Genomic DNA, 22,271 nt, shown 5'->3' with positions numbered 1-22,271 from the left:
CAGGATCTTTTTGTATTTCCACTCTGCCACCCCAGGCCAGGTCATCATTCTCAGACTTGTTACTTGATTGATGTTCCAAGATGGCTGCTGCATCTCCAGGTATCACACTTACATCCCGGGGAGGGGGAAATGGAGGAAGATACAAAAGGCAAAAGCATAGGACAGCAGATCCTGACCCTTTGATAATGCTTTCCTGGAGGTGGCAGCAGTAACTTTCTCATATGTCATTGGCTAGAATTGACCACATGACCACCCTTAGCTATAGGGGAAGCTGAAGCGTTATGAATATTCAGTAGCTGAAGCGTTATGAATATTCAGTATCTCAGCCTCTACTATAGAAGAAGGCACGGGAGGAAGAAGAAGCTGGGCATGGCTCTTGGGTACCCAACCCACAGTGTCTATACAGCAGTTTCTGAATTCAATGCGAACTGCTAAACTGTTCTTAATTAGTTGGGAAACTTGGCTTGAATGGGACTAATAAAAATTCAACTTAAAACGTCTCAGAAAACATCCTGAGGGAAAAGGCAGATTCATTTTAAGAGTATCCTTTGGGCTTGAGAATTTGATTTTGGCTTTGCCACTTGCTGTTTGTTTTGAAACAGAATTCTTTGCTGCTTCATTTTTTGGTCCATTTTTGTGTTTTTCTGCTTTGTAGATCTTTCCCAAGGTGCTGGGGGTCAGGAGAGAAGAAAGAAAGAAGATAATGAAGGGGAATAAAATGAGGTTAAACTATATTAGCAAGTATTCTGGCTTCCACTCTTCACCCCAGTATCCCCCCAAATACAAACACACAGCCTAGAATCTAGAACATTCTAAGCAAACTTTGTCCATCGGGAGCTGTTAACCCTTGAGGTGACGTGAGAGTGTTGGAATGACAGCGTTGTTTACCAGCATCAAGGGACTGTGGCTGTGTTGAGGGTGCAAGTGGCCTTGGGTGGGAAGCTGGGGGCCATCTCCTGTGGAGAAGGGGACAAAGGAGAAAGCGCTGCCCATGTGGCATTGGGCTCTTCCCTTGGGAAGTCTCCATGTGCCCACAGGAGTGCCTGGTGGCCTCAGGCTTGACCAGCTTGTGTGCAGCCCCCAAGGGGAGTAGTTTCCCGAAGCCAAGTGTGGGGATCAGCTCAGCCCATGACACGAGGCTGCCTGAAGCTGGCGCAAGGGGGAGGGTGCTTGCGCAGAGCTGGATGTGGGTGCAGTGGTGCTGCCAGCGAGAGAGGATGGAAATGGACTCAGACAAACTCTACTTAAAGACTAGCCAGCGGCTCGAATTCTGAGATTTGGATGGCTTCACCATTTGGCTTCTTTGAGCTGATGGAGACAAAATGTGATTCACAATTGTATTCAGTGACCATCCAGCGCCCTTATAAGCACAGTGGCAGGTATGCATATGAATTTGGCCTTTTCGTCTGAATAAAATGATGCTCTGTTGTCATCAAAATACTGGGAAATCCCGAGGGGCCAGGGACCTTGCAGGGAATTCGGGTTTAGCAGAGGCTGCTGGCGAGGTGCGCAGGAGTGCAGTTGCACCCAGGGCCCGGCTGGCCCCTCTGGTCATCAGGAAACCCGGACTGATGCTCCAGCCACACACAAGAGCTGCCTGGGCCATTTGGAATCTTCTAGCTTCTCTACTCACATACACCCTTACCAGGTAAATACGACAGGACATATTTGCCATATTTGGGGGCATGGGGTAGAATGTAGAATCCAGTAAGTCACCATTAACCTGGAGAAATTGACTGGGTTTTGAGGGATGTGAACCAGGGTTAAAGTCCGGAGAGCCCTGGCTACCCTTGATCTCCCGAGGGACCCGGAACATCTGCTTGCCTTGGTGCTTCTCTCTGCGTGAGGCCGGCACTGTGTGGATCCCCGTGGTGGGGTCAGAGGTTCTGTCTGCAAAGCTCTTTCAGCTCCCTGGAGTGTTTTTTACGTTTAAAGACCCCAGAGATCTAGAGCTTGGTTTCATTTTTTATGCAGTTATACCTAAAGAACCATGCCAGCCGTGGGGAACACTTTGATTGAACCCCATGCCTAGCGTGAAGTATCAGAAGAGGAGCCAGGCCATTATTTTCATCCTCTGACTCTGTCTACCCAACCCCAGATTTCCAGGTGGAAAACTCAATCAGCCACCTGTAAATGTTACTAGTATCAGTTTTACTTCGCACAGTTGCAAAACACCACGCACTTCCCCCCTCCCCTTTTGTTTGAAGGGAAGGGTCGTAACTATTTGGCAAATAGAATTCCAGCATCTATTTGAAAAATTAGTTAAAAAGCAGTCATTTCAGTGTTTTGCCCACATGTTGCCAACCATCTGGTTGTTTCTGCATTTCTGGAGAGTCCTGTGCTGTCTGGTATCTTATGGATAATTGTTGAATTTTTCCAGCTTTCCTCGGAATCATAGTCAGATTTGTAGATCACATTGCTTCCTCCCCCAAGCTACACTGCAATTTCAGTACGTCCTAACCTTTTTTGGCGTACCGATTGGATTTTTGGTCAAACATTTGTGGTTACACTGAGATCTGTGTTTTCTTCATTTCAGAGTCTGGGAAGTATTTGGCGGTTTTCAGTGGAAAGTCAAACTTGAATTTCAGACAAAGAAGCAGGAGAGAGACTTACACAAACATGAAGTCTTTTTTGCATTAAAGAGCAATCCTTGATATACTTAAGAAATAATTTTAGCATTTTTGGGTTTTAAGGGACCAGTTTATTTCCAAAGCTTTTAACATTCCTTTGGGGGTTTTCTCCTTAACCAAGGTTGTCCTCTCCTGCTCCTTGGCCTCCACTGCCAGACTGGGTGGGCTACAGGGCACCCTCAGCTAAGAATGGCAGCCATCCCTGGCTGGTATTTGCCTTAATTTCTTTGGGTGTGTCTGCACTGGCAGCCTTTTGTGACCAAATGTACTGGCTGCTGGGGTAGCTTCAAAAAAGTTATTTTTGACTTCCATAGAAGATTTTGATTAATAGGCTCTTAATCCATTAGGTTCTGACTGCAAGTGGCGAAAACCCAACTTGAACTAATTTAAATTCCAGAATTCATGGCTTGTGGAACCGTACATTGGGAAGGGCAGGGGTTGAGCTGGTCTTAAGGATGCCCAGACTCTTTCTCTCCATCTCTGGTCTCTTCGCCGTGTGACAGCAAGAACTGGTCACCCACAATTCCAACCGAAAGCAAAGGCAGTGCTCAGGGTCCAGCTCCAATGAGAACAATTCCTGTGAAGTTTTGGGGGCTGGCTGGGTCACAGGACCAGAGAGGTCTGTTACCAGAGAATTGGGGGAGGCTTCACTGGGTAGAGAAAAATAATATGTGTCCTTCACACAGCACATTTTTGGTTCTCTGCCTTGCAGAGATTTTAGGGTCTTATTAGGACTCTTTAGGAATGTAGGGAGCTGAGAGACTTTGGATTCAATTAATTTTAGTCCAGGGAATCCTGAAGAATCGACACCAATTCCAGTGAAAGATGGCAGAGATTGCAGTTCTGAGAGAACCCTGACCCCCTCTGGGCATTTGAATGAATCTCTTCTGGCTGAGGCTAAACAGGATAAGAAGTAAGGGAATAAAGCAATCTGGACTTCAAATCTTTCTATTTTATTTAAGCTGTGAGGCTGAGAAGCCTTCACTCTTGGACTTTACCTTTTCCCTGGGACTTTTGTAATAGGAGAGACAAATTGAAACGGGGACTTTTTTATGTTGCTAGTATTATATTTTCAGAGTATCTTTATTCTGTCATTTCATCTCGTTGCTGAAATCCCGTGGGCTATTTTGGGCACCATGAGGTGGGCAAAATTTGGGATTGAAATAGGAAAGGCCAGAAGTGGATTTTCAGGCTAGAGGTCAGCTTGGCTTTGGACTTGGTTAAAGAATGAGCCTTCCTCATTTCAGAGGTTTTTGGGGACCCGGGGGGGGGGCAGTCCCCACCTACGATTAGTACTGGGGGAGGCTCTGAAGGGGGGGCAAGTGGTCCTGACCCTCGCTCTGAAGAGGCAGTCACACTTGACCTCAGGTTGAGGTCATGCCCAGTGGGGTGAGGGAGCAAGCTTCCGGGGGTGCTCCGGGACTTCCATTGTCCTCCCTTGATGTTTGCTTTGGCCTCTGTCCTCATCCTGCTCCCTTCCCTCCTTGAGGCGTGCTGATTGGAGGGGTGAGTGGTGAGAGCCCAGTCTCCACTGGTCTACTTTCTCTACTCGGTGGCATTCACGAATTAGAAGAGACAGGCACACAGGTGTCCTCTTGGAGCCTGCTTTGCTGTAGGAAGGCTGCATTCGGCTCCAATCCTGCCTACCCATGGGGAGCGCTGGGGGGAGGCCCAGGCCTGTTGCTCGCACCCAACCTGTGAGGCAGTGGTCCTGAGCTGGTCTGCTCTGCAGGCTCAGCTGTGTCCACCCAGAATTAGAGGCGGGAGGGGGGACGGGAGGGGGCACAGGAGGCACGATGAAGGTAACACGTTAGACCCACCTTCTCCAGTGCAGCCTCCTCAGTAATAAACCTGATAGTTTGATTTCTGACTCCTTTATCTACTTTCCCAAATTGGTTGAGCTCAAGTGTTCGTAAGGACCACTTTTGTCCCCTACCCTTCAAATCCCGGAAAAGCTCCTTCACACGTTTAGTCAGGTGAGATAAAATTGTATGTGATTTGTTATTTATCAGCTCAGGAGAAACATACAGGCCCTTTTTCATCGTTGTCCATCGTTGCTATTTAACGTCAGTCTGTAAATTGTGTAGTACAATATGACTGTGAGTTTTGAGATACAAATCTCTTTTTCATATTTAATTTTCAAGTCAAATCAAACTATCGTTTGAGTCATTTCCCTCAGTAAGTATGCAGTAGAAAACTCGAAGAAGAAATATTTATTTTTCTTGTAATGACTGCGTCAGTTATTGTCTCAGAAAATATTGGGTTCTACCAATTACCATGTTATCGGTGGATTTTCCTACCTCAGCTGGGGGGTAGCCTCCTTGTCTAGGTGATTCTGTGAGGGGTTGCTCTGTCCAGTGCAGTCACAGGAATGAAAGGATTTGAGCTTGTTTGTCAGCTACTGTTCTGTTTCTAGATGGTAGGTTGACCGTAAATCCAGCTCAAAGTATTCATTCATTCCTCTGATATTCGTTGAACTCTGTGTGCCAACGCTTTGGTGTAGCGGATTTGACTAAAGTCAGTCAACTTGGAAAGCTGTGATGGAGCAGGTACAGAGGAAGCACACAGGCGGGTTAATGGTGGTCTCACAACTTCTCCCTCACGTCTGCCATCCATCTCCCTTCCCTTCTCTTTTTGCCTGTCTGGAGAATGTAATGAAGTAACTGGAGGATATTTTTTAAAAGTAGAACAAAACAAAACAAACAAACAAACACAACACTTTGGATCCAGAAAGATCCAGTTACTATTCTGAATCACAGTCTTAAGCAGGATTTCCCCATGGATTGTGTCATTTTTTTGGATCACTTTTATCCTTGATTCATTGTATGAATGGATTCTGAACTTTCCTTCTCTTAATCTGAGAAGTAGCCCTTGACAGAGCTCCCTTTCTAGGAACGTATTTATTTTCGGCTGTTGCGGATAGGTGTGTACCCTTAAGGGTGGGTGGTGAGTCTGAACAAAGAGTTTCATTTTCAACACGCTCAGTTTGGAACTCACGTGGGCCTATCAAATAGGCAGTAGGAACTCTCCGTCTGGGATGGTTAGGGCAGAGCTGGGCATGTGGAAGTCATTGACTGTACGAGTAGTTGAAGCCTAGGTAGCACCTCACACTCCCCTCCCTAGACGCATCCTGAGATGGGTCCTCCTTACTTCCTTGGAGCCTAGGCAAGTTTTTTTCACAGCTTTTGGGTCTCTTGGGAGAGAGAGGGAATTCTGGAGGTGGGAAATGAGTCCTTGAACAGATCTGTACCTCAAGCTTTCAGGGGCTGGGTTAGTACTGATTCTTCTCCAGACTTTAGCATGCACCTTGACCTGGCGCTCTTACTGATGGACCAGACTCCCACGGGAGTCTCAGCATTCACACAGGACACTGGGAAGTTGTCAGGATCAGCAACTAAACGGTTTCTTCTGGAGTTAAGGTAGAGGTCACCAGCTGGCTGCCAGTGGACTGAGTCTGGCCAGCTGGTGTGTGTGTGTGTGTGTTTCTTCATATAGTGTTTCTTAAAACTTAAGTGAATTAGTATAAAATTGGGAGACTTCACACAAAAATCAGGATTTCTAGCTTCTTAGAAAAAAATCCCCAGAATATTGGACAATCTGGATCCTGAATTCCTTTTGGTCAACAGCTGCCAGAAAGTAAATTGTGCCTTTGGTCAGAGTGTACATTCCTTAATATGTCTTCGCTTATTTGCTTCATCTTCCTGGTCCTTGGAGGTGTTTGGGTTGGGGACCCTCGGTTGACCTCATTAGTCTAAACCATCCTAACGTCTTTCTCTTCAATCCATTAGCCATTTAAGTGAGTTCTGAGTGTGTGGTCAGTATCCGATGCCCAGAGAGGTGCCAGAGTGGGGAGGTGGGGAAGGGACAGGTGAGGGATTGTGCCCTGTTCTCTATGATAAATGAGCCCTGTAGATGTTGGGCAGACCAGGCCGGCCGTGGGACCTAGCTCTGGACCCAGCCTTCCCGAGGACTTTCGTCAGCCCTGGAGAATCCCTTGAGGCCACTCTGTGGACTCTCTGAGGACCGACATTGCAGAGCCCTTGGAATCTTGAAATCCATCCTTGAACAGATGTGGAGCCATACTTGGACCCTTCAACCAAATTGGCCTGCTAGGGCCCTCTTGAATGAGACCTGGAGTTTGGAGCTTAGACCAAAGTAAGAACTCTGGGTGCTGACTGTCCCTTATTTTTCATTCTCAAATGGACCAATAGAGGTCTCATGGGAGCCATGGCACGGAGATGTCTAGCTTGGCAATTACCAGGTATCTGAAATATCATCAAAATACCATTTTGCCACTCAGTACCTGGTAAAACATTCTTGAATCTGGATGAGGTTTACTGGTATGAACTGTGGGATGACTCTGTCATGGTATGAAATTGCTCGAGTCATAGCAGACTCTGCTGGCTGCTGCTTCTGTCTCGAGCACCTTACCATCTGTCTCCATCAAAGATAGCCTCGAATGGGGGGTGATGGGGAAGGACACGGACAGGAAATTCTTTTTGTTTCCTCTGAAATCCCTTAGGGTGCAGCTTGAGCTCACGTCCTCATTTTGCCTTCTGTGGAGATGGAAAAACAGCTTGTCACAACCCTAACCTGTCACACACACTCTGTGAGGTGCCCTCCCCCAACATCCCCTGTATTGGGTCATGTGATTCCTGTTCTGTTAACTTTGGGTGTGTCCTTCTTCTCTTTGGAGAAGCTGTTCAGGGCATACATGGCTTTAAAGAGTATACCCTTGTATCATCTTCATCAGATGAGAATACTGAAAACTATTACAAGAGGGTTCTGTGCTTCATTTATCTAGCAGACAGGAGGGTCTGTTCTAAGTTTCTAAGAACACTTAAAAATAAATAAGGAGCCAGTGTATGTCATGTATCAACTTTATGCTACCAGAATGCTGATCTGGAACCCAGAATGCAGCCTGCAGACCCTGAAACCAATTTCACACTCCTTATGTCTCTACTTCACATTTAAGGAATGAAGTCATGAGACCTACAAAACGATGATCAGGAATAGAACAAATTGCCATGTTTCTAGCCCCAAGAATAAGTCTTCTGTCAAGTAATCCAAGTTCATGCACACTGATCTGTACCTGCCTAGAACGGTTCTTCCTTAGATAGAGGCTGGTTTGATGAATACTCTCAGAGCTCAGGCACTTGGGGGGTGAGGGGTAGGCCTGGAATGACCCCAGATTTCCTTTCACTTAGCCCTCCTGTTCTTCTTTTCGTCCAGGTCTTTCTGAGGCATGGGTGATGTTGACTAGGCAGCATCAACAATGAAATCAAGTTTAAATATCAAAGTTGATGAGAATCCAGGGAATGAAAATGTCGCTTAAGTCACTGTAGTATTTTGTCTACTTGGCCCAATTTGTGTGTGTTGGGGAGTTGGGTGGGGGAATGGTACATTGGTCTGAAGCCTTTGGAGAATCTTAAATTCAGGACTGATTTTCCAAGCAGACTGACCCTGAGGCTGCCTCTAAGGGATGATTTCAGGGTCCCCAAAGGTCTTCGTGTTCAAAAACGACCTTTATCAGGTAACTCTCCAAGGCCTAAAATGTCACCATTAGAAAGTTGTTCCTTTGGCCTAAGATTTTGTTATAAGAATGCAAATATTGTTCACTTACTCCATTCCTTCCAGGGAGAGGAGAGGGTGAACACAGGCAGCAGGAGGCAAGTTGACTGTAGGGGAAGGCAGAGTACCCCCCTGAGGGGAAGACGGTTTGGGGAGGTGGGATAGATGGTGGAGCAAATGATAAACACAGCTGGAGGCCTCACAATTGGTTTTAGGATACTAGTGGCTTCCTAAATTAATTTTCCATGAGTGTGGTCATTGGTCATTTATGAGCAGGGACAGAGTCCGAGGGTCTGTGAGCTGTGGGAAGAGCCTGGTTTTGGAGTTGGACACAGCAGGATTTGCATTTGGTTCCACCCCTGTTCCACACAGCTGTGTGACTCTGGGCAGTTCTCCTAACCTCTCTGTTCCAGGCCTTGCTTTCTTCATCTGCCATATGGAGGGAGTAAATAACACCTCCCAGGTTGTGTGTGTTAAGAGCACCTATTGCAGTGTAAGTTTCAGGGCAGAGGGTGGCGGGTGGTAGGCACTCAATAAGCCCTCTTTTCCTGTCCATTTCCCTCTCCCATTTTTATACTTTAGAGTTGTTTTACACCATATGGCCTTTTTCTTAGTGCGCAAATGCTGATGCAGGCAGTTATCGCGTTGAGACACATTGATGGTACTTGATCATTGGCAAGAGGAGAACAAACAAACTCATGCATGGACACACTTGGAAACTGATGGGGTAAGCGGAATGCAATGATGTGCATTAGGTTTTGGCGACCCAGGGGGATTTGCCTCTTGTTCTTCTTTACTTTCCTCATCTTATTGGAGCTCCTTGAGGTTTTGAATGTCCCCCTATGCTGGGCTGATGCAACCATTTGACTGCGATTCTCATGTGACTTAGAAATTATTCCATGCTGTGTCCAAGGACAGATGTAAGGCAGAGCAGGAATGAACAATGAGCATATTTATAGATTGTTCCTCTTTTCAGATGTCAGTAATGAATATAAATCATCTTCAGACCGAGGCCATTGTGTACTGATTGAATCACTCGCACCCAGAGGAAAATGTGATGGTGTTAGGGCTTCGCAAGTCTCACATTTCAGACCATCTGTCTGAAGGGAGGTTTGGAATTGAACTGTAAAGAAAAGCATTATTCACTTATTCATTCATTTGTTTTCTTCCTTAGGAGAATCACCTAACCATGAACATCCTTTCGTGGTGTTGGAGTCCTTGCTTTGTTTCCACCGATATTTTGGTCAGGGTGAAATATTGGATTCCTGGGAATGATTTCTGCTATTGTGGGAAATGGGGATTGCAACTAGAAAGGGCCAAACACGTGGTAGAGAAGGAGGGGAGGTTTTTGTAGTGAAGCCTTGGGAGAAATAAAGGAAACTGAGGAAAGGGAGCCCCGGTCCTCAGACAAAGTAAATCCTGAAAAGTTTCCCGTAGGCGAGGAAGGGTCAGTGAAAATTATGGCAGAGTCGCCATGATTGCTAATCTTAAATATCCAGAAACTCACTAGTGTGCTATCTTTATTGTCTCCTCAACTCAAAATTTCCCCGATGGTGTTAAGTTTCTTCTCTGTGATTTCTCCCATCTCGGGTTTACAGGACCCTCACCTCTGACATTGGGGAAGGAATGCTTTCTGGGGTCTGGTCCGTGCTCATCTTCTGACACTGTGTTTTTGTCTCCAAAGTGGACATTCTTTCTCTAGTGCCTCGAAAATTATTATATTCATACTCTGTTTTTTCATTCCTTGAACTTCTTTAGTGGGGGTCCCAGGAGTTCTCTACTTTTATCATCTTTACTCCTGAGGCAGCAGGGTAATTTTGGGAAGAATAAGTGATATACGTTAGAATCAGCCATACTTATTTTGTTCAGAATCTTCATTCATGTTACAGTCACATACTAACCAATCTATATGTTATCACGAAACACTCCGTTTTCCCTTTCTTCTTCTATGAGAGTCTAAATTCATTTTTCTTAATGTTACTAAGTTTAAATGTTTCTGGGTTTTTAAGATTACTTTGCCCCCCCCTGAGAATGCCTTGCATCATTGAATAATCAGTTTCAGATCCAGATTTGCCCCAGAATTGACTGTTGCGTGAATATTAGCATCTGTTTATATTATGTTGCATTGCAATATCGGTTACATTATGAGCTGAGATATTTTGTTTGACAAAATGTTATGTTTCATTTTGGTTATTTTTGAAAATCAAGAACACTCTTTTGGAACTTCGTAACTGGAGATAAACATGTGCTTCTTAATAATTTGTCCTTCCTCTTCTGGGACAAAATATGAAAACATTTAAATTAGCTACATGCAGATAAAACCAGCGGGTTACCTCTCTTTCAAGGTGTTGATCTTGGTTTGTTTTCTTTGTGGAAATGAATGATTCTGTTATCTCACTTTGGATACAATGGAAATTCTTCCTGATCATGAGAGTTTTATGTTATTCTTCTCAGAGTTGTTTGAAAGATTGTCCAGCTGTACCATGCAAAATCCTAAGAAGTTATTTAATACATGAATGCTTCTGGAGAATATGTCAAATTACTATTTCGTTAATCTTGCACTAGCAAGGCAACACGATCAAGCTGGAGAACGCCTAGAGTTTATTTTGATTTGTCTTACTTTTGGTTTAAATTTACCACCCACAGTTCCCTGAAATACATAAAAGCTTGTGGGTTTGGTATGTCTGTTTTGCTGTCGCACTGTAATGATGTCCAAATGTGACGGTACTTCAAGTCTTCAGGGTCAGACAGATTGAAAGTCATTTGCTCTTTTGCTAACCATGTCAGAGAACATTGGAAAAAATTCATTTTCCCAATCTGCCCTTCCCATGAGTTGATAGTTGCGCTGTTTGCATAGCTGACCACCCACTGAAGCCAAGGCATGTGAAACTGCTGTCCACTAAAATGGGCCTGAAAGTCACGTGGGACCCACCCAAAGATGCTACCAGTAGACCCGTGGAGCATTACAACATTGCCTATGGGAAGTCACTGAAAAGTCTTAAATACATCAAGGTGAATGCGGAGACACACTCCTTCCTTATTGAGGATGTGGGTAAGTGACGCTCTGGTCTTGTTCCCGGTCAGAACTAACTGTACACCTACATTCTCCTTCCATTCTCAGGGTGACTATTTGTGGGACAAAAATGGTACCCAGTGGTTCTTTGGGGATGGACAGCCAAGGTCAAGAGGCTATTAAGCAACAGCCTTCATCTTGCCCATGGGCTTCCCCAACCTGCATTTGAAGTCCAGCGTTCCTGGATCTCTCTCCAAATTGACGTAGGAAACAATTTTTAGTTTCTGGATGTGCTTTTGGAAAGTACGTCGACCCTTTTTTATCTCATAGGAACTTGACAACTGGACAAGTCTGTAGCCTGATCTTGAGATTTCTAATTGGTAAACCATTTTATAATTAGGGATTACTCAAGTAATATGTCCCTGTAGGGGTGTGTGATGTGTCATGCTTTGCCACATGTGCTTCAAAGATATAACATTTCTCGCCATTAGATTTGATTCTGGAAGTTTGGGGGATTTAGCATTTTGCCTAAATATATTCTTTTATAAGCGCAGGTGTAGGTGGTTTTGAACTCAGGCTTTGAGCTGCCTCCAGTGGAAGCTCTATCTTCTGCTTTTTTGGTCCCACTGGCCTGAAACTCTGTTTATTCTACAGTCATCTCATGGTCCAACCTTAAGATGGATCCTAGGAAGTAACAGAAGTCAGCATCTGTGACAACCAGGTTCCCCGCCGGCCACGTTAGCGTCCTGCTGCCTTCCTTCAGTGGATCAGAACCTGCTCGTGGCTTCTTAGTTTCCTGGTCACCATCCAGTACACTGACTCCTTCTCTGCCTCCTGCACTGTGATATTAAGCTTTCTGGGCAGCAGAGCAGAAAGCGCACAGAGGGGAGACAAAGAGGAACAGATTCCCATCTTCCTGGTTCCAGCAAAACGTACGTTTCACTGGATCTGAATCTCCTCCACGTCACTAGGGCCCCACAGAGTCCTACCGTGAGGTTAATTGGAGTTTCTGTCCCACCAAAGGCACGAGCAGCGTCACATTTGCTTGCTCAAGCCTTGGGTTGTTAGGGTTGCTGCAGAGAAGAAAAACATGCAGAGAGAAAGCCCTAGAACTCACTGCAGACTGAGAGCGTCTCCCCGGCATCTTTCTGATGAGTTAACTGAACAGAATCAGAGACAACGTTGATGAAATTTCTTTGAAATACGAATAAGCTCAGAGCGAAGAGAGAAAGTGCCTGGCGAAGCCTGGTTTTGCTTTTTGTCTGAACCTAGAGCATTTCCCAGTTAGTCCGGCAGGTCGTGCCAAACCCTCAATGCCACCAGGCCCTGCCGTGGTCAGACAGAAGGCGGACCAGTCTTGAGCATAGCAGGGGTCCCAGATGTGTGGCGCCCCTGGGCCTCTGGCTTTGAGAACTGAAGTTTTGTGAAAGGAACACTCCTCACTTTGAGCAATGCAATTAACGTTATTGCCTTTGACAGAGCTCTTACCTCTCCAACACTTCATGCCCTCAAATGCCCACAGACTTTCATCTCTTCCAGGAATTGGCACCTTCACTTACCTTTCATAAGATAATAGTTCATTTGGAGGAAAACCAGCACTACTAGAGTTTTGCTTTTCGAAGCTGCAAGTTCAGGGTGCCCTCAATTTGTAACACGGTGTCTGGGTTTCATTTTGCATCCCAGCAACTTCAGGATCTCAGCCAAAGAGACCTTCGCTATGTGTCCTTGACCTGTAGATGCACGTCAAAAAGTGAAGCCCAATTATTTCAAGCTTAGCATATCCAAGATCCCAGGAAATATTTTTCTAGATTTTTGTTGAAATGTCAAAGACAGCATGTACACATAGTAAGGGAAATATTTTATTATGAAAAGAGGAAAATTCCATGTAGCTTTATTTATTGCAATGAAGATTTCCCATGCACTAAATTTTATGAGTTACACTGAAATTTTCTCACTATTTTCTCCAATTTTTTGGAGGTTGCCATTTGGAGTTTCCATTGGGAAATATTCTTTGTAGTTACTAACACTGTGGGTTAAACCAGTTATCTAGTGGACAGTGCATGCCTGTTTCCTCCATTGATTTCGCATTAAAAAAACGCAAAAGCTTTTCTTGTTGACTGCTCATGAATCCAGGTTTATTACACATGTCATGTACTTTGTATTAAATAAATTTTGTGTTCTTTTGGTCAGGTGTGCTTCAGTTGCCTGGGATGAATGTCAGTGATTTTGATTAAAGAAAAGAGAGAAAGCTATAGTTAGACTGGTCACTTAATTCAGATTTTTATATTTGGTTATAACTGGTATAAGGAAGACGGTGACTTAAATTGTCATTCTTGGAGATTTGAAACGGTGGCTTGATATAAACCATATGTTTCAGAGCCGGGGGTAGTGTACTTTGTGCTGGTTACTGCAGAAAACAACAGTGGAGTGAGCCGTCCAGTTTACAGAGCTGAAAGCCTGCCTGGTAAGTCTTATCTAGAATTGGAGGCTGTATTTTTGTGACTTAGATCGGGAGATTCTTTGCTTCATCAGGTCAATACAAATCTAGAATCATTAAAGAGTTCCCAAACAAGAAATTTTTAGACTTGTATGGCAAGCTGAAAGATTGAAAACTAGGGGAGATTTATCCCTTCTTTTAAAATAATTTTGATGTAGGTTATTAGTGTTTTGTCTTAAATTTCGGAGTACTCATTACAGTAAACTATGTATAAAAGACCAAAAATGTGTGTTGTCCATACAGGTTAGGGGCCTAGTCACTCGTATGGCCTGAGCAGATCCTTTGGAAGATTGTTGAAGAGACCGTTGAAATATGCGTTTAGGGATGCACTGAAATGTGGACACTCCAACAGTCCTCCTTTCTAACTATCAAGTTACATTTTCCTAATTTAGGAGGTGAATGGATCAAGATTGATGGTTTTCCCATTAAGGGTCCAGGACCATTTAATGAAACCGTCACAGGTACTATTTGCTCATTCGGTTCATGTCTTCACTGAAGCACCATCTCAAAAGAGGGCTGTGCTTCTGTCACACATACATGTGCTCACAAACCTTCATTTGGTTCCCATCGCTAAACTAACACACATGCCGCACAGTTTTGGTCGATCCGCTCTGCACCGGGTGGACCAGACTGCAGCCCGTGTTGCTCACTCCTCACTGCTCTTCCGTGTTCTGGCGTGGGGGCATGTCCTCGTCTACATCTGGGGAAGCTGATGTGCTGTTCACAGGCAAATATGGTGGTTGAGATGGCAGCCCTGGCCCGATGAGGATATTTACAGCTCTTCTACCTGTGGATGCAGAAGTGAATGGGGCCCACCAAACAGTGGCTTTTATTGGCTAATATGCTGCATCAAGGCGTTCTCTCTTTTCTTATCCATGGGATATTTTGCGATATGTTAGATAACCTGCCTTCCATCTCGGCTCCATATTTGTATATATGTGTGTTTTATCATTTGGATGTTGATGTTGTCTGGCCACATTGTTTTACTTGTTGAGAGAAGTGTTGACATTTCCTGTGTGCTTCATGAATATATTTGATTAATGGTTAAACGATAATGCAAAATGAAAGCAGTGTTTTCAGAGTGTGGTTGGGTGATGTCCCAAAGGCAGTGTGGCAAGGAGCAGTGTTTTTAAGTACATCAATCTGGTATTGTTGTTGAGAGCAAGGTGAGTATGTGGAAACCAACAACCCTAATCTGCTTCTTGGGTCAGATTTGATGGGTGTAGGCAGTTTTCAAAGTCCGCTTTATACAAAAAGGGAGTGGAAGAACAAAACAACCAAAAAAGCAAACTGGATTTCTAGGAAAGGTGATATGTTCTTGTTTAAATACGTTGGACGTGAGGGGATGTAGTGGTGATGTCTTATAGGTGATTGGAGATGAGGGCCTGAAAGTTGGAAGAGAGAAGCAAGAGGTAGGCGTGGGTTTAGGAGTCATGCTGTAGAGTGAGAACTAAAGGAGGGAGAGTGATGAGTGGGTGAGAATTAGGAGAGACAAGAGTAGAAGCCAAGGATCAAACCTTGGAAGACATTGACAGTGAAAGAGTCAAGAAGGTAGTACACCTAGAAAATGTGCAAAATAGGAAAGGATGTTTATTTCAGAGGTTGTCTACCCCTAAAGATACACATGTAAACATTCACAGGCAGACATAAACCTTTTACTGACAGATGTACTGTGCCTTGTATTTGAATTTCATACTTTGTATTTTAAATAACCATTTTATTTTTATCATCTTCCTGATAGAGTTTTCTGAATGGCAGTTTTAGAACAAGTAATTTTCTTACTTTTTCTTAAGCAGTTAATTTCTTATGCCTTCTTTAATAGAAACAGGTGTGTGTGTGAGAGTGGGTGTGTGTGTCCTTTCTGAGTAAGCACATGTGACAGAAACCCTGGGAACTGGGAACCACAGACAGTCATGCCCCAGCTCACTCTTGGTTTTATGGAGAGTGAGATCCTTTAACCTCTCTCTGCAGGAGCCTCTGTAGGCCCTAGTTGCCAAAGAATGCTCTGCTAAAATACATAACACTGTATTTGCCATACATTATGTTAACAAAGATGCTGGAAGAAATTGCTAGCCAATACCTTTTGCAGTATATGATATAAAGCAGAACTTTAAAAAAATGCATATCCAGAATGCATAGACTTGGTTACAGTGTTCCAGAAAATAATTACATTTCATTGTTAATGAAAATAATAAAAATAACTTTTGAGAAATTATCAATAAGGGATCAACATGCATCTGTACCTTTTTAAATACGGCCTGGAAAATACGCTATGCTATTGTTCTGAGAAAATTGTTAATATATGATAATCCTGTTAAACAAAAGAAGTACTATTCTGAATTCCAGGTATCTTCATGCAAAGGAAGGGATTTGTCCTAGAAACGCAGACATTAGCACCTGCACCTGGTGTGAGGCCCCAAGGGTTGGCTCTAGGGCTTTGATCAGTAATACCTCACGTTCTTCCGGTGTTTATTTGAAACCAGAGGAAAATCCGTTCTTTTATTCTGCTGGAAACAGTGGTTTCAGTTCAGATTTCAGAAGGCCTCCTTTGCTGGCTGGAATCTATCTTGACCTCATTGTCTTTACTTAAAAATAGGACTTTAATTATTTAATTAATTCATTCAGGGCCTGCGGCTTTCCAGGCAGAGTTCTGGGTGCAAAAGACACAATAGTGAATAAGATAGACAAGGGCCTTAATGACCTTGATGAAGACTGTATTCTAGTGGGAAAGAAAGACAATAAACCTGTAAGCAAAAAGTAATGCATACAACGTGTATGAGTTTGGTAGGGATGCCATAACAAAATATCACCGACTGGTTACCTTAAACAATAGATATTTATTTGCTCACATTTCTAGAGGCTAGAAGTCCAAGATGAAGGTGTCAGCAGATTTGATTTCTCCTGAGGTCTTTCTCTTTGGCTTATCTTCCCTCTCTGGGCATGCATCCTTGGTATCTTTGTGTGTCCAAATTTCTGCTCCTTCTAAGGACACCAGTCAGATGGGATTAGGGCCACTTTAGTAATAACCTCATTTTAACTTGATCACTTCTTAAGAGGCCCAGTCTCCAAACACAGTCACATTCTGAGGGAACTAGGGTTTAGGTCTTACACATAAAAATTTGGGGGGTGGGGAGACACAAAATTTAGCCTGTAACATAATCATAAATTCTTTGAAAAACCAACAGCACTGTGAAATAGAACAAGCAGAGTGGCAGAGCCTGGGAGATGCCGATAAGATGACTGAGACCCGATGGGGACTGTCTGAGAAGCCGCAAGAGGGGAGGAAAAACGTGCAGGGAGTCCTGGCAGTGGGCTGGACCTGAGTGATTCTCAGAGGGTCACTCAAGCAAATGTGGACACTCTCAGGACTCAGAAAATGCAACCCTAGGGCAGAAGCTTAGACTTCCTCTTTGGGTAGCTCATCTCATATCATTTTGTTAGAAAGTGTTCTTAGTATGTAAATGTAAAATCTCTCCTGTTGAGATGTAAACCCATCTCCCTTTGTTTTGTCCCCAGGGAAGAGATGTTGCAAGTCCCTTCACATATTGGAATCCTATTATTTAGCTTTCCTGCAGACTTTTCTGAAGTTGTTTGAGCTTTTTTTCCTGTGACGGGATCTGGGTAATCTGCTCTATGCAGAGCCAGGCACTGGGAGTCAAAATGAGGACCACGGTCCAGGATGAGGACCACGGTCCACCTCTGCTTCCAGCCAGCCCAGGGACTCGGAGGGCAATTCATCTGCTTTCACTAGCTCTTCATCTGGGAAATTTTAGCTCTCAGTAGGATCCTGTGTATTTTTAATAATGTTATGGTTTTCTGAAAACCTAGTCCTTTGTGCTTTCCTTAAACTGTGGTGCCCAAACTAGACATAAAATGAAAGTCGGATTTATGCCTCATATTTTCTTTACATTATACTTTTAGTTCATGAAGCTTACTACTTTTTTTTTTTTTTTTTTTTTTTACAGTTAAATTATAGCTCAGACTCAAGTTCAGCACAGAGTTCACAGTTCTCTTAGGCCATTTGCAACCAGCACTGGCATGATACCTGTGGCCCAGCCCTTCCTTTCCTTATCACAGTCACCCCCGGATCCCCAGGTTGCTCCCTGAATCCAGGTAGCTTGAGGGCACTTGGCTTATTGTGCGCCTCACCGCACCTACATCCTGGACTGCATCCACCTCCGTGACAGTGGTCCATTGGAGAGTCTCACTCCTGTCACTTAAGATGAAGTTGCTCCCCTCCACAATCTAGAGTCATGAAATTCCCCATCATCTCACTTCTTCAGTGCCCTCATGTCAGAAGCTTGTTTCAGAGCCAATCAGGCTTTGGGTCTGTAGACCCTTCCCCTTTCCAGAGTCCAGAAGCCGTCTCCTGGCTCATTTCTTGCTTAGTTTATCTGGGTCCCCAGCATTTCAACCACACTCGTGTCAGCATGGCCATGCCAGCCACCCCCCTCCCCCCAGCTCTCTGGTTTTCCCTCCTGCGTACTAACTGCTGAGCCTCGTGGGAGAAATAAAGAGCTAAGCTGATACGCGTTGTGACAGCTTCTTATAGCTAGTTTTCTAACTTCATCTGGGTCCTCGGCTCTGCTTGGCAATTATTTGTCCTTACTCAGTTTCCTTTCTTTCTCCCACAATGGCTAGTCCAAAATTTGGCCACTTTCTTCAGGCTCCTTCCTCCGCCTGCCTTCCTCTCACTTCTAGCAAGTAACCTTGTTTCCTGTCTCCCTGGGAAATAAAGGTCATCAGGGTGACATCTCTTGTCCTCCCTCTCTTGACTTCTAAGCCTTCATGGCTCCCTTCCCTCCTCCTGGCTCTGAGGAAAGGTTGCTGTTCTCTTTAAGGCTGACTTCAGACAACGTAAAGCTTCTTTGCAAGCGTGGTTAGACCCGAGGGCTGTTCTGGGGTTGGATTCATCTTGGGAGCCTCCCCTCCCCGATAGGAACTGACTCAAAAGCTGATTTGAACAGGTGTCAAATTATTTGACACTGAAACAGTGAAACTATGAAACCCTGAAAACCAAAGCTTGGCCTCTTTCCTTTCTTCCCTGGCACTCCTTTCATAGGAAATGTCTGTGGACATATCAGGAAGGCATGCCCCGAGCATGCGTTTTGGTCTTTTCTGTCAGTAGTTCATCAAAATGAGCACCCATCTCCAGGTACATTTTCTTGCTAGTTTGTTTATATAGATGTGACTGATGTGGAATTTGAAAATCCTAACCCATTGTCCTGAGATGGGCTCCTTCCCTAATCTCTTAACTTACAGCATAATTAATCCATCAAACCGTAATCATCTCCACTGCACACTCTTGCAGCCCAGACTCAGGCTCAGCCAACAGTGAGAGCTGATCTTCTGAGCCCCTCAGCCATACAATGATGGGGCGCCCCAGGAAGGCTCCAGGCTCTGTTCTAAGAACCTTCTCAGGTTCTAAGCTTCCTTCTAAGGTTCTAGGCTTCCTTTCAGCTTTGAAATTTCATGCATTAATGACACTAAGGCACTTTGAATGAGCGATCCTAAGCTTTGCAAGCAGTTGGGAAGCCTTGCTGAGCAATGGCTGTTTGCCTTGGTCTCCACCGTACTTGGAGTGTCTTAGGTCAGCAAATCCAGGAAGCGTATGAGCCAAGGAAGAAACACTGAATTATAGTTTCTGGGTGTTGGGTTTGTGACTGAATACACAGAGGTGCCCAGGATAAAGAACTGTCTCCAGTGATACACTGGAAGTGGCGCCCTCCCCTCCTCTGGATGCTAATTGCAGGCATTCTGCCAAATGAGCCAAGGAGACAGTCGTGTTAACTCACTTAAACTGATGTGTGTGTGCATGACTCTGGGAAAGAGTAGCCTGTGTGGTACAGCAATAGGCGAACCGCAGACAGCACTGCCGCCCTGGGCGGTCGTCAGATAATCCTGGAGCCAGATCCTGGGGCTGCAGAGTGTTGGACCTGAGCTTTAAGTGTAGCCCAGTTCAAACTTTTTAATTATGAATCAAAGACTGTCCTCTTTGCACACACTGGTTTCAATTTAACAATTCTTTGGCCCACAGGGAACTAATAATGTCTGTGACATTATATTTTCAGTAGCTCTCTCATGCAATTATTAGTGTCCGTGTCCCCTGCATTAGCAGGCAGACTCTCAACCACTGCGCCACCAGGGAAGCCCAGTGTTTTTTTTAAGTGTGCAATTCACAGGGCAGACCTGGTTTGTGGTTCCTGGCCTGGATGACGAGCTCCTCCGGGGCAGGGCACAATGATTTACTCATCTTTGTATCTCCAGAGCCTGGGCCAAGCGCATAGTATGTGCTCAAGAGATGTTTGTTGAGTGAGATAAATTTGGAGGCTGCTGCTTCTCCACACCTGTGCTCTGGAGGCTGCGCGGTGTGTCAGGAGGTCGGGCACCCCCGTCTCGTTTGGCTGCTGGCTCTGGGGCTGGCCCCGGGCAGGCCACTTTGTCGTCACTCTGTGGTGCTGTCCTTAGTCAGAGATCCTAGTTCTTGCCCCCTGTTTCTTGGCGGGGCCTGGGGGAAAGATGGCGTTGAAGGCATTTGGAGATTGGAGTTCCTCAGGGCTGGCCGCTCTGTGGAGACAGAGTCAGATCCACCTGCTGTGGGCTTACCCCCCTCCACGTTCATCCTGGGGCTCGGGTCTCTTTACGTGAGTGCCTGTTTCAAAGCCGCCTCTCACATCAGAATGTGGTTAGACTTCACCAACCTTACAGGCTGTTCTTTAATCATAAAAAGTAGGCAGTAGAGGCTTGTGTGCAGAGCTGTTTAACGTCACTTAGCCAGACGTTCTTGGGTGGGAACTCGGGAGTTTCAGCCCAAACAAGAATGCCGTGGGAAGGACTCAGCGCCGGCCAGCTGCCGGGAAGAGGCAGCAGTGGTGAGCAGCCTTCCAGGGCAGCAGGGCTGAACCCCACATTTTGCGGTGTTTCATCTCCATGTCTACACTGATGAGTGTAAATATCTGTGCACAGATTTTCCCTTCAGTGAATTGTTAGGAAACGAGCGACTGTGAGAGAGGCCCTTTCCTCCGATGGACGGGCGCTTATTTCAGAGGCTGATGAGTGGCTGCTTTGAGTGGGCGGGGCAGGGGCTGTGGACACCTGGGGAGATGAACTGTCCCCACCGTCCCCACGTGTGTGGCCTTGAATGGGATGTCGGCCGACCTTGCCGTCAAGTCTTAGAGGAACCTGCAGTAGTTAATAAATCTAACGTCCCAATAAGGCCAGCATCTTGGGGGCTGGATGCCACTTTCTGACTGCGTATCTGTCACCGGCTTTTCTTTCGACGTCTGAGTGAAGAAGAGGGTGGGAGGGGCAGTGGTGTCACTGAAGAGGGTTGCAGCTTCTAATATAGGCTCCCTGCAAAGAAAGATGTCAGTCCTGAAAGAAAGCACTTCCTTTTCTCACTTGTCAGCCTATTCATTTATTGTAACTGGATCTTTCATTTGCAAATGACATGTTGGATAGCGCTAAAAATTGAAATAATGAATAGCTGTTCAACAGAAAAAGGTCTTTCATATCCAGAAAACAACTGCATTGCTGAGTATCCTACTCCCACATGAAACAAATGCAGAAGAGCTTTAGACTGAAACAAACCAAACCAAAAACAAGCTTTGAATAATTTTTCTTAGAATTTTTAACACCCCTTCCTCTTAGCTTACATCAACCAGCAGGCTCTGTGTCCGCTGTGGGGTGAGGAGACGCCAGATGTCTGCATTTCAGCCCTTAAGGAGCTCAGGAAAGGATGATTGCTTCCTTTGCTTTCTGTGGCCCTCCTGAGTCCTCAGGAAGTATGGCTGAAAACTGAAGCACCACCAGATGGGTCCAGGAGATGCTTCTAATGATGTGCTTTCACATCCCTCATGGAGGAGGCTTTGCAGCGGGTCAGCTGCAGGAGCTCCCCATCCTTCCTTCCACCCTGAGTCAGGGGGGGCTGTGGGCCGGGGATGGGGAGCGAGTGAGCTGGGCCCAGGCAAGGGCTCACCCTAGGCCCTGGTGCAGGTGGCCGAGCAGGTCGGCAGCTGTGTCACTGTTCTAGGCTTGTAGCTGAGCCACTGCCCTGAGTAGGACGCAGAGACCTTAGCTCTGCCTTCGTGGTGGTGGAGAAAAATTATTGGCTTAACGTAGGGAGAGACGCCCCTCAAAGGGCATATGATCTGCAAGACTGAGAGATGTGTCCGTGCAAACAGTTACAGGACTGCTGATTTCTTGTTCTGGTAGGAGAGCACGGCTTCATCGCCAGCTTGTGCGGAGTTTGCCTGTGTCGCTGATGTCCTGCTGGCTGCCATCTTGGGGCGACCTGGCCTTTGCAGCCTCAGTCCTGTGCGGTGACATTGATGGTGTAATTTTCACTGATGTTCATAGCACCACTGGGGTCAGAGTCAGCCACTGATGGACATTTTTGGATGACATCCTGAAGCTGCTGACATACCGGTCACTCTTGGGGCTTCTCAAACTGGGTTCTCAGAACTCGGGAGAACATGGCACTGCTAGGAGTCCAGGAAGGCATGAGATAAACGACGCAGATCCGACGGGAAGTGGTTTCTTGATGGCCGGTCATTTAAAA

The 22,271-nt window shown here is 45.3% G+C and overlaps 1 protein-coding gene across 2 annotated transcripts in view; it reads left to right on the top strand.

Annotated features, from left to right (window-relative positions):
- Positions 1 to 22,271, top strand: part of FNDC1 (fibronectin type III domain containing 1) — a 98,193-nt gene that overhangs the window by 15,030 nt on the left and 60,892 nt on the right. The window contains exons 2-4 of one of the 2 annotated variants that reach the window (XM_057528113.1): positions 11,059 to 11,253; positions 13,592 to 13,678; positions 14,104 to 14,172. The exons of the other annotated variant lie outside the window; for it this stretch is intronic. Coding sequence (XP_057384096.1) covers positions 11,059 to 11,253; positions 13,592 to 13,678; positions 14,104 to 14,172 — 351 coding nt within the window. The remainder of the gene's footprint in view (positions 1 to 11,058; positions 11,254 to 13,591; positions 13,679 to 14,103; positions 14,173 to 22,271) is intronic. 2 annotated transcript variants of the gene reach the window in all.

This window comes from Balaenoptera acutorostrata, chromosome 14 (genome assembly GCF_949987535.1).
Source record: "Balaenoptera acutorostrata chromosome 14, mBalAcu1.1, whole genome shotgun sequence".
NCBI lineage: Eukaryota > Metazoa > Chordata > Mammalia > Artiodactyla > Balaenopteridae > Balaenoptera > Balaenoptera acutorostrata.
This window is presented reverse-complemented; position numbering and strand designations above follow the sequence as displayed.